General features: G+C 44.7%; 2 protein-coding genes across 7 annotated transcripts in view; one reads left to right on the forward strand and one right to left on the reverse strand.

The window, feature by feature from the left end:
• The window catches only part of RMDN1 (regulator of microtubule dynamics 1), a 69,723-nt gene extending 53,701 nt beyond the window's left edge, over window positions 1-16,022 (reverse strand). The window contains exon 1 of the mRNA XM_056522287.1: window positions 15,904-16,022. Coding sequence (XP_056378262.1) covers window positions 15,904-15,994 — 91 coding nt within the window. The 5' untranslated portion in view covers window positions 15,995-16,022. The remainder of the gene's footprint in view (window positions 1-15,903) is intronic.
• The window catches only part of CPNE3 (copine 3), a 102,536-nt gene that overhangs the window by 24,971 nt on the left and 59,128 nt on the right, over window positions 1-18,437 (forward strand). The window contains exons 2-3 of one of the 6 annotated variants that reach the window (XM_056522282.1): window positions 63-311; window positions 6,672-6,715. Coding sequence is in view for 1 of the 6 variants with exons in the window: in XM_056522280.1 (XP_056378255.1) it covers window positions 15,129-15,159 (31 nt within the window). In the remaining 5 variants the exon portion in view is untranslated. Of the gene's footprint in view, window positions 1-62; window positions 312-6,671; window positions 6,716-14,930; window positions 15,021-15,043; window positions 15,160-18,168; window positions 18,358-18,437 lie in introns of those variants that run through there. The other 5 variants (XM_056522284.1, XM_056522283.1, XM_056522286.1 and 2 more) reach the window with 5 other exon arrangements.

The following is an 18,437-nucleotide window of genomic DNA, read 5'->3' on the forward strand; positions in this document are numbered from 1 at the left end:
GCCGCTCCCCCCTGTGTAGATGAGTTGGATGATAATAATTATAATTCCTTATTGTTTTCCAGATACCATCTGTAGCCAACAAACAATAAGTGTGTAAACTCGGTGTAATTCCAATCCCGTCAGACAAGGCCGAACACACTACCCCCACCGTGAGGCGGCTCTGCTATGTGGATTAGAGTGTAGGAAATCCTGTCACTGGGGTGAGAGTGCTGGGAGGAGAATAGAGAGGGAGGGGAAGACTTCTCCCAGCTCACTATACTAGACACACACTATAGACAGTGAGGAGAGGACGGCGCTGCTCATATACAGAGGTGGGTACTGCTATATGCCTGCTATGTGTTGGTTGTTGGGTGGGGTGCATCTGCTGGTTGCATGTCTGTGTCAGGGAGAGGCCCCAGTGCTCTGTAAAGTTATGTATCTACACACATAGTGGGACCACGTACAGTAGTTTGCCCTGGGCCTATAGGCATATTATACGTATACATATATACACTATGCCAATAGCATTTACCACAGGGTTTGGCTTCGGGATTGTTGCTGTAAGGTTCGGCCTTTTCTTCTTGCTGTATACACCTAAACAGTGTGTCCGTACAATCACTATATACACATCTTATACGATTTACATACAAAGCTAATGGTAATGTCTGCTCGTTTTTGGTCAGCCCTGGGTTCTGTGGGTTTTCTCGAGGATAAGCTCTAGATGAGTGGTCTACAGCCGCTGGCTGTCTGGGCATGCTGGGAGTTGTAGTTTTGCAACATCTGGAGGTCCAAAGTTTGGAGATCACTGCTATAGATGTACCTGCAGTGCATAACATAGGTCAGTGTTTCCCGAACCGGATGCCTCCAGCTGTTTCGAAACTACAATTCCCAGCTCTAGATGAGTGGGCTACAGCCGCTGGCTGTCTGGGCATGCTGGGAGTTGTTGTTTCGCAACAGCTGGAGGCATCCGGGTCGGGAAACACTGACCTAGGTTATGTACTCGGGAGTTGTAGTAGTACTGGGAGTTGTAGTTTTGCAACAGCTGGAGACACCCTGGTTGGGAAACCCTGACCTATGTTATGTACTGGGGAGTTGTAGTAGTACTGGGAGTTTTAGTTTTGCAACAGCTGGAGGACCCTTGGTTGGGAAACACTGATATAGGTCCTGCACTATTGTCCAGGACTGCGCTATGGAGATTCACTAATACTTTAGTTCTTCTATATAGTCCCAGCATCACTTTTATGAACACAGATGAGAAGCAGTGAAAAGTCCACAGCAGACAGCTGGTCAGACATGTTACTGTGTACTAACTGGGATGGGCATGGAGAGACGCAGCGCCGCTCTGGGCAAGACCGTTGCCAAGGCAGCTATAAATGAGCACTGTCCGCAGGTTCTATTAAAAAGAATAGGACTGTGCAGGAAACTCGCTGGGTATCGTACCATTACCTTGGCAACTGCTGCCCAGTGTGTAGAGGGGTTTATCCGTGCCCAATAGAGCATTCCCGGGGCAACACTTTAGACAGAATAGATAAGCCCTGTTCACACTACAGAGATTCTGCAAGCAATCTGCTTGCAGCAGCCTCTCATTAATTTGGATAGGATTCTGCTGAAAAGGCTATGTTCACACGGCATGAAATGTGCAGAATGTCTGCCTGGATCACGCGGGCGGACATTCCGCACATTTACATGTTCTGCTAAGAGTGATCAGAAATGCGCCATCTCCATAGACGGCAATGCATTTTCAATTAGAATCTGCAGAAACATTGAACAGGTGCATTGTTTCAGCAGAATCCCCTTTTAATCAATGGGATTCTGCTGCAGCGGAATTTGCGAGCAGAATATTTCTGCTGAATTTTGCTCATAAATTCCGCCGTAGGAACATGGCCTTAGTTAACACATCTGAAGTTCCGGAGTGGAACATCCAACAAGGAATTGGATTCAGACAGAAAATTTAACTTGTTTAATCTTCCATCAGAATTTAAAAACAGAGAAGTGCCATCTGTCAATGGGACAGCACTTAAAGGGGTACTCCACTGGCCAGCGTGGAACTAAATGTTCCGAATGCTGTTTTTGCTGCGGGACTTAGCCACGCCCCCGTGATGTCTAGGCCAAGCCCCCTCAATGCAAGTCTATGGGAGGGGGCGTTGTCACGCCCCCTCCCATAGACTTTCATTGAGGGGGCGTGGTCATTACATCACAAGGGGGGCATGACCGACCCCTGCAGTGCGAAAACAGCGTTCGGAACATTTATTTCCACGCTTGCCCAGTGGAGTACCCCTTTAAGTCCTGAGATTTGTAGCAGATTTTGGATGCCGTAGAACCATTGAGGAAGTTGCCTCAGTGTGAATGGACCCATAAAGACAGTTATCTGAAAGAAACTTCCTTAGGGTGTGTTCACATGTTCAGGTTTTCAATTGCAATAATTGCATACAAAGCCAGGAACAGGGACACTATAAAGGAAAGACGGACACTTCTTCTGTTTTCACATCCATTTTTCGCTTTGTATTCAATAATTGCACTTACAAACCTGGACGTGTGAACACACCCTTCGATAAAAGCCCCTGTACTGAGATAATTGTTATATGAGAATCAAAGTGATCCAAGGATGAAAGAAGTATTGCCGTGACACGTAGTTTTTTCCAGGTGCTTTAACAATAAAAAAGAAACCATACTCGCCTGCCCCAATCCCTCATCTCTGCCATTCCGAGAGCTCTCTACTGGTTCCAGTGATGTGTTGTCCCTGCAGGAACCGCTTGCTCGGCCAATCATTATGGACATTGGTGACTTGCCTCAGCAGTGATTGGCTGTGCATGCATTTCCTGCAGGGACCATGCAGGGACCAGGAGCTGGGGGAATGACGGCTGGGCAGATGAGTGAGTAGGTTTTGGTTTCTTCTTTTTTTTTTATTTTATTACAGTGCTTTGAGCCAAATATAAAATTAATTGTGCTGACGGACTAACCCCTTACTCATTAGAGAAAAGTTATCAAAACCTACAGATTTTGGTAGTACTGAACAACGATCTATGCATGAGGGGCTTAAACTCATCATGTGAGGGGAAAAGAAGGATTGGGCATGTTGAATTTCAACACTCGATAAAACTCAGCCAGAGGTATCTAGCAATATATTAATACACACTGCTCAAAAAAATAAAGGGAACACTTAAACAACACAATGTAACTCCAAGTCAATGACACTTCTGTGAAATCCCACTGTCCACTCAGGAAGCAACACTGATTGACAATCAATTTCACATGCAGTTGTTCAAATGGAACAGACAACAGGTGGAAATTATAGGCAATTAGCAAGACACCCCCAATTAAGGAGTGGTTCTGCAGGTGGTGATTACAGACCACTTCTTAGTTCCTATTCTTCCTGGCTGATGTTTTGGTCACTTTTGAATGGTGACGGTGCTTTCACTCTAGTGGTAGCATGAGACGGAGTCTACAACCCACACAAGTGGCTCAGGTAGTGCAGCTCATCCAGGATGGCACATCAATGCGAGCTGTGGCAAGAAGGTTTGCTGTGTCTGTTAGCGTAGTGTCCAGAGCATGGAGGCGCTACCAGGAGACAGGTCAGTACAACAACCCAGCAGCAGGGCCGCTACCTCTGCCTTTGTGCAAGGAAGAGCAAGAGGAGCACTGCCAGAGCCCTGAAAAATTACCTCCAGCAGGCCACAAATATGCATGTGTGCACTCAAACGGTCAGAAACAGACTCTATGAGGCTGGTCCACAGGTGAGGTTTTGCTTACAGCCCAAAACCAAGATTGGAAAATTTGCCACTAGTGCCCTGTGCTCTTCACAGATGAAAGCAGGTTCACACTGAGCACATGTGACAGACGTGACAGGGTCTGGAGATGCCATGGAGAACGTTCTGCTGCCTGCAACATCCTCCAGTATGACCTGTTTGGTGGTGGGTCAGTAATGGTGTGGGGTGGCATTTCTTTGGGGGGCCGCACAGCCCTCCATGTGCTTGCCAAAGGAAGCCTGACTGCCATTAGGTACCAAGATGAGATCCTCAGATCCCTCGAGTATACTGCGCATGCATGCGGCGACTCACACATCGCACTGTGTCCGTAGCGGCGTATTGCCACTCAGAGCAGGCACATGTAAAGGCAGAAGACAGAGGGTCCGTCATGTGAACGTACCCTTAGTCCAGGTCTCGGAGGACATCCCTCAGGAGACCATTCGCCACCTCATCAGGAGCATGCCCAGGCATTGTAGGGAGGTCATACAGGCACGTGGAGGCCACACACACACACTACTGAGCCTCATTATGAATTGTTTTAAGGACATTACATTAAAGTTGGATCAGCCTGTAGTGGGTTTTCCACTTTGATTTTGAGTGTGACTCCATATCCAGACCTCTATGGGTTGATAAATTTGATTTCCATTGATAATTTTTGTGTGATTTTGTTGTCATACATATGTAAAGACGAAAGTATTTCATACGATTAGTTCATTCATTCAGATCTAGGATGTGTTATCTTAGTGTTCCCTTTATTTTTTTGAGCAGTGTATATGTGACTGTTCAGACTCAATGTCCAGTAAAGATAGCTACATGCCTAATTCTTCCCAATGTGTGATCAGATTTTCCTTACATAGGTTCTATAAACTTTTAAAAAATGCTACTAATCTTATCCTACACATAACAATCCCAATCTGTAGATTTCTGTTATGTATTTTGCCTGAAGTGGTGAACACGTCACCAATACATGCTATATGATTCCAAATCTGTATGCTGGGAATGGCAGTCAAAGGTGAGCCCCCTGTGAAGTAGGAAATTATGTGGTAATATTTTCGTCTACCCCCATGTTGTCTGTGTGCTGACATACATTCACCAGGTAGGCATTCATTCAAAGCAAAAAGAAAGCAAAGCATTACAGCTACTGTAATGTCCATTTTTCAGTGTTTTTGTATTTTCTGCTTTGGGTCCTGTTCAGACATTGTTTATGTCTGAACAGTTTCTGTGTTTATTCTCCCTGGTTTGGGAAGAGTTAATGCTTCCAGCCTTCAGCATTGGCAGGATATATAAGTCCTCTTCAGGTGCTGTTCTTGGCTGGTAATTACATCTGTTACTCTGACCATGTTTGCGTTATTTTCACTATGGGGGAGATTTATCAAAACCTGTGCAGAGGAAAAGTTGCTGAGTTGCCCATAGCAACCAATCAGATCGCTTCTTTCATTTTGAAAAGGCCTCTGAAAAATGAAAGAAGCAATCTGATTGGTTGCTATGGGCAACTCAGCAACTTTTCCTCTGGACAGGTTTTGATAAATCTCCCCCTATGTCTGTCTGAGCACATTTATCCTGAGTTTTAACCATTGTTATCTGTCCTGTTTGATATATAGATTTTAGCTTCCTTTGTTTCAGTACCTTTTTCAGGTTTTAGTATTCTTGTATTGTTTGTTCTGCTTTGTGTTCTCTAGTCCATGTTTTGATCCTTGTTTGATCCTTGATCTCCTAGGATAGAATCCTGTTCTGAGCCTTGTGCTAATCCATCTATCTAATAGTGAGTTAGTCTTGTGCCTGCACCCAAGTTTTCTTGTATTTAGGATTTCTGTTTCCTCCTAGGCTAGTATCCTGATCACTCGGTGGAGAGTGCCCGCTGGCTAGGAGCCTATTTGGCTTTGGTATTGATGTCCCTCCATGATTGGAGTGGGGTGTCTAGTGTATTCCAGCGTGAACAGTGCTCTTAATATCCTGACCTGTTAGTATGCTATTTCTTGCTTTCTTTGTATCTATATATCTCTTTGTTGGTTATTGTATTCCCGTTATGTTCCTGACATGTTCCCCGACTTTGTACAGTTCTGTTTGTTTTGTTGACTTTGACGCCCATGCATTTTAGCACAGGAAGGGTCCGGCTCCAAGTTGTCAATCCTCCATTTAGGATGGATGGGCAAGTAGGCCGGGAGAGTTTTTTTTTTTTTAGGGAAAGCTTAGGGCTCATTGCTCCCTACTACCTCCAAATCATGACAGCTACATTTTGTGTGGTAGGGGATCTCCTCTCTCTGAGTCTCCAAAAACTTTTATTCCAATAGTCACATAGCACCAGGACAACGTCCCAGGCATTCCAAGATTTGATTTTAACAATGGGAGGATATCTTTAGGCATACATTAAAAGTCACATGACACCAAAAGCTATGATAGTCTGCCACACATTCTAAGGACATCTGGACTACATTAGTATTAAGGCACGTAATTGAAAGAGAGAACATATTTTAGGGACTTAGAGGATGGGGGAGGAACGGCACACAGAGGGTCCAGAAACAAGGCAAAGAATGTAGTTGAAAGAGGCAAAAGTGAATTATGATTACGAATTATATACACACATATATAAAGTTACCGGGAACTGACAGAAGAATGTGGATGACAGTGGCCTGAGAGGGTGTCCTGGCCCTAGAGGTCCCAATGTACACTTACATGTTATGGTGAATTCTTGGAATAAGTACTCCGGGATTCTGGAGCAGAGTTGTGGCTTACATTGTAAATAATTACTTTATGTGACTCAGTTCAGGAATTTAGAAAGTGATTCCAAAAACCACCAGAGAGTTTGGTGACCCGTGACTCATTTCTTCCATGAGGATATTTCCATCCGTATTATGATGTAATGTGACGTTGTGACTTGCTGTCAGGTTACTATAAAATGGAATAGTCATAGGAAATCATTGTCTGTATTCTTTATATTGCTAACAGGGTGATCTGCAGAGTGTGGAGTACAAGTCATTGGTACATCTAAGGTAAGCCATCACTATGGAACTTGACAAAGACTTGCTTGTTGAGTTGAAACGTTGTTGTTTTTATTCCATGTTTTTGTCATGTTTTTTAGTTTAGAGCAATATAGAAGCTTTTATTACTTGGAATATCCCGTTTGGAGACTGACATTATTCTTTGAATATTATCACTATGGCACTGTCATAAAGCAGTTCCCTAATATACTTCTATGGCCTTTGTTGCTAGTAATAGTGGGAACAATGGGGGGGGAATTCATCAAGAGTGGTGTACGTGAACCTTTTTTTTACTTCTTTATTTGTGTGGTGGAATCTGTGTATGTGCACTAAATGTATGAAATGGTGCAGGGCATGTGATAAATATGGTGTGGTGTCCCGGTACCTTATTGCATACCGTACCTTGTATGGTGGTCCCCAAAGTCAGAGTAACTACGCTCAAGTAGGGTCCCCCAGGTGGGACAGCCCCTTGTCGCCTCTCTTCTACTCCAATGTTGTGATGTTTATATGTATATATTTAATAATAATAGTGTATATTTAATATAATGTATAGTACTTGCCTTGTTAGCGTCACAGGACCTTCGGTCATGTGACCATGTTCAATCTTCTATAGTATGTTAGAGGACCTTTTGGAGGTCCTTGGGTCACATGCTACCCATAATTCTGTGTAATGGTGATTGGTCCAATACTTGTGTCAATCAGCTCTTGTCCAGCCCCTGCCCATATAAGGGAGCTGTAGCCAATTATCGCTCTCTTGGGTTGCTGCTCTCGTGGATGTTGGACTAACAGGACGGATCTGCGCAACTTTCAAAGACACACTAGGCCTGAAAACCTACCGGCCTCAGCAGAACCTAAACCCTGAGTTCTAAACCAATGCCCGCTAAAGCTAGCGTGACTACTGGACCGCAACTAATTCCCCTAAATCCAGTGGAACAACGCATATCAGTCTAAGGACTCAAAACTGCTTAAGGTCCCAACCTTTGTCAATCTCCAAGAGAATTTGCATTTGTAGAGACTGTTCCTGTTGTGAAGCTTGCATAAAATCTTCAGTAAAAGTTCCAGCAAACTCTCCGGTTGTGGACATTCAATTATTCTATACCTCCCTATCGCTCTTGGGAAGGATGGCGGTAGGACAAGCATCACATAGAAGCCCTCACCCTGGCGTCACAAATAGAAAGGGTTAACTACACACCCTTTAGTCACCGCACAGCTACACCCCATATACCCTACTCCCCCAGGCTATCACAATGGTGAGGTACACATTTATAACTTTAGTACTCCACTTTGTATGGAGCCTCTTCTGCTACATTTTAACCCATGTGACAGATGTGCTACTTTCCACATTCAGTTTTGTAAACCAGGTCAGGGTTGGTGTAGATTTGCACCTCAGTTTGCGGGGTTGCGACAAACTAAAAATTCGCAAATCCTACATATTTGGCCACTGCAGAAAATTACTTGATATAGTTGCAAAACTACGGAGCAAAGAATACACTTCATGAAAGAAAAGGTCTAAATAGCAAGAAAGCAAGGGTTAAACGATTGATAAATTCTCCACAATATGATTATATAGCCTTTATTGTCACTATGGTGCTAAAAGGAGTTATGGCCTATCTCTAAGATAAGTGATAACCAGCTGATCGGTGGGGGTTTGACTGCTGGACAACATAGAATGTGAAACATAATGGACTCATATATTACAATTGGCGGTGGTGGTAAATGTTTAATTCTGCACGCACACATGGACTGCTCTAAATTGAGACCTATTTCTTATGCTATGTACGATATGTCAACTAGGCCAAGGTTCTACGGTAACTAAAAGACCACTATCACAGTGATGCAGTAGGAGGCCCTCTGAATCACATGAACACAATGCTCTAAATCCAAATTGTGTGGGATTTTCCTCCAATAAGTATTGGTTAAAATTGACTGTGATATTATACAGTTTTTATTTCATGTGTTTTATAAGTATGGTATGATTTGTGGTGCAGTCTCATGTAACATTGCATTAGAAGAAATCGTGTTTAAAATATCATTGTACAGCCTCAGCCTTAAGGCCAATTTCAGGCATGGCAGTGTAACGTGTTCTGTACCGGGACACCACAGATATCTTACAATAATCGTAAGTAGGGATAGGTCTGGGCGGTATACCGGTTCATACCGAATACCAAAATTTGTGTGCTGCACGATATGAATTTTAACCCATACCGCAATACCGGTTTGGCCCCTCCCCCTCGGGAATGAATGAATCAGCCCTGCGCTGCGCTGTCCCCACATCGGGGAACTATCATATGTGACCCGCGAGTACTGTTCTGCCCCCCCACCCCAATTAATTATTAGCCCAGCGCTGTCCCCATCTGGGTACTACTCACATGTCACCCGCATGCGCTGCCCTTCTCGTCCTGTTTGTTGCGGCCGCCGGCGCTGACACTCTATACCAGTGGTCTCCAACCTGCGGACCTCCAGATGTTGCAAAACTACAACTCCCAGCATGCCCGGACAGCCGTTGGCTGTCCGGGCATTCTGGGAGTTGCAGTTGTGCAACATCTGGAGGTCCGCAGGTTGGAGACCACTGCTCTATACTGTGTGGTATCCCTATGCCCGGGCTGCAAAAGATAAACAGAATAAACTTTAACTCACCTCCTGTTGGTCCAGTACCGGCCTCACTTGTTTTCTGGGGACGGGAATGTCAGACAGCCGTCAGCCTATCACCGGCCGCAGCGATGTTCCGCCTCGGCCGGTGATAGGCTGAGCCCACTCTCATGTAAGGAGCCGGTCAGCGCTTCTTACATGACACTGCGCTCAGCCTATCACCGGCCGAGGCGGAACATCGCTGCGGCCGGTGATAGGCTGACGGCTGTCTGACATTCCCGTCCCCAGCGTAAGGCCGACGTAGGTGCGTTAAAGTTGATTTTATTTTCCTTTTGCAGCCCGGGCATAAGGATACCCCACAGTATAGAGTGCCAGCGCCGGTGGCCGCAACAAACAGGACGAGGAGGGCAGTGCATGCGGGTGATATGTGAGTATTTACCCCGATGGGTATGTGGGCTGGTAATTAATATGGGGGCGGGGGGGGGGGGGGGGGGCTAGGAAATAACGTTATATACCGTGGAACTGCCAAAAGTTTAAAAAATACCGTGATACACGCATTTGGTCATACCGCCCAGCCCTAAGTAGGGATACATTCAAGTTGCAGGACTGATTTTTACCGTAATATTATGTCACTGTAGTGCTGGACAAATCTCTGGAGTCCTGTAGTGAAAGCACCATGAAAACACATAAAGATGGCCATCTTTTTAAAATTTAGACACTAGCATGTATAGTAGCAGAGGAGGCTGAGGACATACCTTTTTATATGGTGAAGACGCATTTTCGAGCCATCCTAGTGCCTGCTGGATTATTAAAATGTGCAAACATTTAGCACATTGCTTAGAGTAAAACTGGCCCTAGGAGTGGTTTTGCTGGCTGCCATATTGTGTCCAGTCATGAATAGGATGTTGTGTCTGACACTATTATAATGTCTTGCTCGTCCATAATATTGAATCTGGCGACGTGTGTGGAAATTTAATCCACTCCTATAAAGAGGAATTGTTCATTGTACAACCCATAAAACAATTATATCATTTTTTTATTGCTGTAGAATGACTGGAGTCTGTCTGGTGTCATTCATTTAGTAATGTCAGTACAATGGAAAAACTTTGTTAGGGATGGTAAAGTCCTGAGATGTCTTCCTTGTGTTATCTGTAAAACTAACATATTCTAAAATAATACAGCAGTAGGGATTGGCAGCCGGCCTGACCTTTTAGATTCTGGGGATTTTCTGAGCAAAGAAAGTGAAGTTAAATCCATTTAGTTTTTAAATTGACGTCCATGTGATTTTACAGTGTGATGTCCCAGTATAGGACATGGTCATGCACTACACTTAGGCTCTGTCAGGTTGAGTCCCTCGGTGATCTGGGGGCTCTCCTGCAATGTCTCCCCTGCTGTTATTATAGTGTTATTTCATGTAATAGGACTATAGTCAGTATGTCAATGTATAGTCAGTATAAAGGACCTTTGGAGGACTCCAGTAAATGTCTAAAGGACCTGTGAAATGTCACATGTTATGTTTATGTTATCACATGTTACCCAGAGGGCACCAGTTTAACACATGACCCGCAGCTTGACCCATGGGCTTTGGCTCAACCCCCCTCTATATAAGGGGGCAGCCATTACAATTCTCTCTCTTGTACCATCATCACTTTACTGAGACCAGCAAACGCCAGATGGTGTCCAGTACCTGGAAGGCCTCAAATCTACAGTCATTCCAGTAAGTCAAGTCTATGTCTGCTGTCACTAGTCTAGTCAAGCCTCAAGTCAATTACCAAACGCCTATCACAAGTATAATTAGTCCCAGCAAGCTGCGAGGTCCTTCTGTGTTCCTGGCAACCTCTCTGGGATTTTGGCTGAGCTGTGAAGATAACACCTACCTGACCTCAGTAAAGCCTCCGTTAAACCATAGCCTGGTTGTGGACTCTCTTTTTCACTGCCTAGCTATTCGAATAGCAGAGATACCGTTTGGGTGGTTCTGGTACCCAAAAACCACTCTGGCATCACGAACATTAGGGGTTAATAACACCTTGCCCCTGAGGTTAATACCATCTTGCCCCATCCACCTACACCGCTACACCCCGTGGTCCTGCCATACACCGTGGGTCACCACAACAGGAAAATAACACTTTTAGATGCAAAACCAAGTGGCAAGACCAATGTAGCTGTTAGGGCTCATTCACACTACGGGGGAGGTTCATCAAAACTTGCGCAGAGGAAAAATTGACCAGTTACCCATAGCAACCAATCAGATCGCTTCTTCCATTTTTGAAAAGGCCACTGAAAAATAAAAGAAGCAGTTTCATCGGTTGCTATGGCACACTGCTCCACTTTTCCTCAGCACAGGTCTTGTTGAGTCTCCCATTATGAGATTATGTCCATTGCAGGTGCTGGCAGATTATGCTGGCGCTAGGACCACTCTGAAATGCTCAGTCTCAATAGAGGGCATTGCATTTCCGAGCACATTCCGCTGCAAGAATGAACATGTTTTATTCTTTTGGTGGAGTCCGGAATTTCTGCCACTGGGAGGCTTCTGCACTGTATTTTCTGTATCTGAACTCCAGAGCAGAGTTCTGCTTGGAATATCCATAGTGTGAATGAACCGCAGTGTGTATGTGCACAGCATTACTTCAGTAAATCCTTTCCACACTGCCACCCACTGTAGACTGTATTTAAACCTGGTTCGTAGCTAGCCAGCACGGCACTACTTCCCCATTTGAGTGTAGAACAATGATGACATGGCAGACTTGGACTAAGAATGCTGGAGGTGGTGCTCTGATTGACAATAGTGCATGAAGACGTTTCAAAGAAGCAGGAAAATAATCGGCAACTCACCGCAACCGGCTGAATAAATCTTCTTTTATTTCATACTCACAAATATGTTACATGGGAAGAGGGTAGTGGGGGGACACAGGATGGCGACCAAGCTCGCAATCCTGTGTGTCCTTGGTCGCCATCCTGTGTGTCCTTGGTCGCCATCCTGTGTGTCCTTGGTCGCCATCCTGTGTGTCCTTGGTCGCCATCCTGTGTGTCCTTGGTCGCCATCCTGTGTGTCCTTGGTCGCCATCCTGTGTGTCCTTGGTCGCCATCCTGTGTGTCCTTGGTGGCCATCCTGTGTGTCCTTGGTGGCCATCCTGTGTGTCCTTGGTGGCCATCCTGTGTGTCCTTGGTGGCCATCCTGTGTGTCCTTGGTGGCCATCCTGTGTGTCCTTGGTGGCCATCCTGTGTGTCCTTGGTGGCCATCCTGTGTGTCCTTGGTGGCCATCCTGTGTGTCCTTGGTGGCCATCCTGTGTGTCCTTGGTGGCCATCCTGTGTGTCCTTGGTGGCCATCCTGTGTGTCCTTGGTGGCCATCCTGTGTGTCCTTGGTGGCCATCCTGTGTGTCCTTGGTGGCCATCCTGTGTGTCCTTGGTGGCCATCCTGTGTGTCCTTGGTGGCCATCCTGTGTGTCCTTGGTCGCCATCCTGTGTGTCCTTGGTGGCCATCCTGTGTCCCCCCCCACTACCCTCTTCCCATGTAACATATTTGTGAGTATGAAATAAAAGAAGATTTATTCAATTGGTTGCTGTGATTTGCCGATTATTTTCCTGCTTCTTTGAAATGTATTTAAACCTGCTCCAGCATGGTCTGACATTTCGGCGTACTTTCAGCCGATGCGACTTGTCGCTGAAAAGTCGCTTTTGATAAATTCAGCACCAATGCATTTTTCTGTCTAAAATAATTAGAATGCATCATGTTCTAAAAATCCTCTAGAGCAAAAGTCGCAGAAAAGTCACACATATTTAGACTGCGACTTTCTGTGCGACAAATTTAGACAGGAAAAAACAGTCTAAATCCTTTGATAAATATCCCCCATTGTCTCTGGCCGCATGGAATGCTGGGAAAGGCCGGAGACAACAGTAACCTAAAAAGACTTGCACTACGGCCCTTCCGGGTGTGGGTCCTGTGAATGAATACGGGGCAAAGTGGCGCACAGAGGTAATAGAAGCATAGTACACTGTATTATAACTCGGCAACATGGGAGTAAAGTTTGAAGAAGAAAAAAATACCCCTTTGAACCTTATAGTGGCTGTTACTACGGTTTCCCAATCTTATTAAAGGGAACTCTGCCAGGAATGCAGAAATGTGCGAGAGGAAAGGATTATTCTCTTCCTCATGCTGGAGAATTACTTGAAGCTCCTGGACCTCAATATCTGTATGTATCAATGTCTGCATGTATGTACGTTCCCTCAGTAGGTGACCACTAGGTGTGTTAGTCAAACCATTCCACTCCTGTTCTTAATAAGGAGATTTTTTAATATATGTGAAGACATATTTGGGTTAAAACTAGAGATGAGCGAACTTACAGTAAATTCAATTCGTCATGAACTTCTCGGCTCGGCAGTTGATGGCTTTTCCTGCATAAATTAGTTCAGCTTTCAGGTGCTCCCGTGGGCTGGAAAAGGTGGATACAGTCCTGGGAGACTCTTTCCTAGGAATGTATCCACCTTTTCATGCCCACCGGAGCACCTGAAAGCTGAACTAATTTACGCAGGAAATGACATCAACTGCCGAGCTGAGAAGTTCGTGACGAATCGAATTTACTGTAAGTTCGCTCATCTCTAGTTAAAACGTTTAAGAAATGGATGATAGCCATGCATTCCTTATCATTATGGTGTATAAGTGTAAGAGCCATAGATACCTCTGGGCAGACACCAGCCATGACCCGATCCCATTGGAATTTGATTGTTTAAATGGGCACTTTTGGCATGTTGTAGAGCAGTGTTTCCCAACTAGGGTGCCTCCAGCTGTTGCAAAACTACAACTTCCAGCATGGCTGGACAGTCGGTCTGCTCCAAGAATATAAGACCAGTCTCATATTTTGCAGAATTCCGTGCTGAAATTCCATTGAAGTCAATTTTGGCGGAATTCTGTGTTCTGAGAACAGCGCCATTCTGCAGGAATTCCAGCGCAATTTAGTTCAGCGAGCTGTGCTGAACGGAGTTTTTGAGGAGTTGTGGAGTTACTGTTAGGGTCTGAAGACTTTCTGAATGCAATGTATTATACCACAAAAACAGGAGAAAGTCCATTCTATACTTATCTATGCTCTGCATATTTGAAGGGGTACTCCACTGCCCCAGCGTTCGAACATACCCCCTCAATGCAAGTTTATTGAGGGGGGGGGGTGGCAGCGGTGTGACATCACTAGGGGAGTGTCTGTGACATCACGACCCCCACAGCCTGCACCCAGCATTTGGAACAGAATGTTCCGAACGCTGGGGCAGTGAAGTACCCCTTTTAAAGGAGAACTTCAGCCACAATTAACTTATCCCCACGGGTGGGGGTCCGATTGTTGGGACCAATGGGAGTGCCGAAAGTACAACAGCACTCGGGCATCATCGGCACACCCATAGAAATGAATGGAGGGTGGGCCATCAACAGGTAGATGACACACACACCTCACTGAGAGAGTTGGGGTCCCGTTTCAAAGCTCACAGCGACTCCATGTGGTAGGACTCCCCACGATCAGCTTAGGGGATAAGTTCATTGAGGGAGATTTATCAAAACCTGTGCAGAGGAAAAGTTGCCCAGTTGCCCATAACAACCAATCAGATCACTTCTTTCATTTTGCACAGGCCTTGTTAAAAATGAAAGAAGCGAGCTGATTGGTTGCTATGGGCAACTGGGCAACTTTTCCTCTGGACAGGTTTTGATAAATCTCCCCCATTGTGACTGGAGTTCTCCTTTTTAAGTATTTGTTTCTTAATATGGCTCCGACACTGTGGGCTGCCAGACGTTATAATTATTTTATCACCTTTTGACTTCCATATTACTATGACATTATTATGAAACCATTACAATGAGGAGATTAACACACATTTTAAGTCCAGGTTGTTAGTCATGAAGTTAATGTAATCATATAGCATGTTTTATAACCAGACTGACACAAGCAGCCACTACACAGATCACTATAGTGACACAGATAACTGATATAAATGGTGGTGTGTGTGTGTGTATATATATATTTACTTTAACTATAGGGCATATGTCTGTACTGGGAATTCTTTTCACTGTCATCACTTATGCTACTATGGTGTGCTACATGTTTTCCCTTTTTTTTTCATTGTTGTTGTTTAATTTTAATTATTTATATTAAGGCTTTTATTAGACTTAAGGTCTAGCAACTTAATCTTTTTACATTATGGATGGATAGAATTTTTTTTTTTTTTGTAGTAGCTATTAGACTTTGCTATAAAAATAGTTTGTAGGATGTATACGACAGCGAAAATTTTTCTTGTCAATATGCAAATATTTTACACTATTTTTACCAGTTATGTAAACGTAAATACTCGAGTATAAGCCGAGTTTTTCAGCACGATTTTTCGTGCTGAAAACACCCCCCTCAGCTTATACTCGAGTGAACTATCCGCCTGTCAATCCCTTCTCAGTGGTCTTCAACCTGCGGACCTCCAGATGTTGCAAAACTACAACTCCCAGCATGCCAGGACAGCCATCGGCTGTCCGGGCATGCTGGGTGTTGTAGTTTTGAAATCTCTGGAGGTCCGCAGGTTGAAGACCACTGTGGCCTTAGTCATCATCCAGACCCCCCCCCCCCCCTTTTGTTTTGTACTCACCTCCCCTTGGCAGAAAGTTAGGGTGAGCTGGTACGGGCCATCTATGCAGGGACCGTCCAGTGGGGAGGGTAAGTCGTTGCGGGCTGTCCATTTTCACTGAGGGGGCCTCTTCTCCGTGCTTCGGGCCCGGCCCTGTAGTAGTGACGTTGCCTTGACAACGACGCACAGGGACGTTCATGCGCAACGTCCCTGTGCGTTGTCGTCAAGGCAACGTCACTAGTTCGGGGCCGGGCCTGAAGCGCGGAGAAGAGGCCCCCCCCCCCGGTGAAGATGGACTGCCCGCAATGACTTACCCTCCCCACCGGACGGTCCCTGCAGCATAGATGGCCCAGACCAGCTCAGCCTAACTTCCTGCCAAGGGGAGGTGAGTACAAAACAAAAGGGGGGTCTGGATGATGACGAAGGCCGCAGTGGTCTTCAACCTGCGGACCTCCAGAGGTTTCAAAACTACAACTTCCAGCATGCCCGGACAGCAGTTGGCTGTCCGGGCATGCTGTGAGTTGTAGTTTTGCAACATCTGGAGGTCCGCAGGTTGAAGACCACTGATGAAGAGATTGACAAGCGGTGATAATGAAGGAGGGGATGATGACGGGGGTCTGGATGATGACAGGGGGGGGGGGATGATGTATTTCCCACCCTAGGCTTATAGTCGAGTCAATACATTTTCCTGGGTTTTGGGGGTGAAACTAGGGGCCTCGGCTTATACTCGAGTATATACGGTATGTGACAAAAAAAAAAAAAAAAAACTTTTTATAAAGATTTACACTCATAAAGTTATACATGGACAATAAGGCTCCAAATAGCTTGGTCACTAAGGGGTTAAGTTACAGAATACTGCATCTGCTGGGGCTGACAATGTCTGGTAGGTCTGTGGTTTCCTAACTCTAATAATTTTGATTCCAGATGTAGGAGACATTTACGAGCTCTGTATACTGTACTATCAGAGGCAGACATGTAATGTTATAACGGTGTTACAGAACGCCTCGCACATTATCTCTGATATAATTGTTTTCATGCTGCAGGATAATGTATCACAGTCCTAGTTGGCACAAGCTTATGTTCGGCTGTAGTTGCACTTTGTCGATCGGTCCCGATATTTGCATTTCACCTCTCATGACCTCAGATCTGCAGCTTGCTGTCTGTGCTATGAACCAATATTATTATTCATGTTTGTCCTACTGTATGGTTTCTGATCTTTCAGCTGCCTGTATAGATGACCAGTGTGTCCCATGGAGTCCTAAAGATATACCAACAATGGATATTTAAAAAAACATGTTTAAAGGGGTACTCCAGGGAACTTAAAGGGGTACTCCGGTGGCAAACTTTTTTTTTTTTTTATATTTAAATCAACTGGTGACAGAAAGTTAAACAGATTTGTAAATTACTTCTATTAAAAAAAAATCTTCCTACTTCCAGTACTTATTAGCTGCTGAATACTACAGAGGAAATTATTTTCTTTTTGGAACACAGAGTTCTCTGCTGACATCATGACCACAGTGATCTCTGTCCCTTTTAGGACCTGTCCAGAGCAGCATATGTTTTCCATGGGGATTTTCTCCTACTCTGGACAGTTCTTAAAATGGACAGAGATGTCAGAAGAGAGCTCTGTGTTCCAAAAAGAAAAATATTTTCCTCTGTAGTATTCAGCAGCTAATAAGTACTGGAAGGATTTAGATTTTTTTAATAGAAGTAATTTGAAATCTGTTTAATTTTCTGGTACCAGTTGATAATAAATAAATAAATAAATGTTTTCCACCGGAGTACCCCTTTAAGTTATCAGACACTTATCCCCATCTACAGGATAGGGGGTAAGTGTCTGATGGTAGAGGTCCTACTGATGGGATCCCTACAATCTCCTGTATGGGGCCCCGGCTACTTACTCATCCTCGATGTGCTCTGGCCCCCACCTTCCTGCATGAGAGCGAGTGACGGCCAGCTTAGCCAATCACCGTCTGCAGGGGTGTCCTGCCTCGGTGGATGATTGGCTGAGTGGGCTGTCACTTGCTCTCATCCAGGAAGGTGAGGCCGGAGCATGCCGAGAACAGGAAAGTAGCCCCGCAGTCCGACCCCCTGTGACCAGACACTTATCCCCTTTGTTGTGGATAGGAAATTTCTGATAAGTTTAGTTGCCAGGAGTATCCCTTTAAGGGGTTGTTACTTTTTACTTTTTAGTTTTTTTTTTTTTTTTATGGTATTCAAGGTTTAAACAAATATCAAATATTACAAAAATATTCTTAATGTTGTAGCAGACTTTTTTACTTTACATGAGGGATGCAGTGGATACAATAGTGAAACTCAACGACAATGGTTCAGTATCAAGGGGGAAGTTCCTTTTTCACCCAGCTGACAAGGTATTAGGGAAGATCTGGATCTCGTCTCATCTCTCCATGATGCTTATATACAAAGAACCACAGACCATGATGTCAACAAAGCCCAATGTGTCATATGAGAGATGTAAGATTGCAGTTATAGGATATCATTTTAATGCTTTATTATGCACTGCCATGTTCTGAATCCAAACTGCTCCTCTGCAT

Source organism: Hyla sarda, chromosome 5, assembly GCF_029499605.1.
Source record: "Hyla sarda isolate aHylSar1 chromosome 5, aHylSar1.hap1, whole genome shotgun sequence".
Taxonomy (NCBI): Eukaryota; Metazoa; Chordata; class Amphibia; order Anura; family Hylidae; genus Hyla; species Hyla sarda.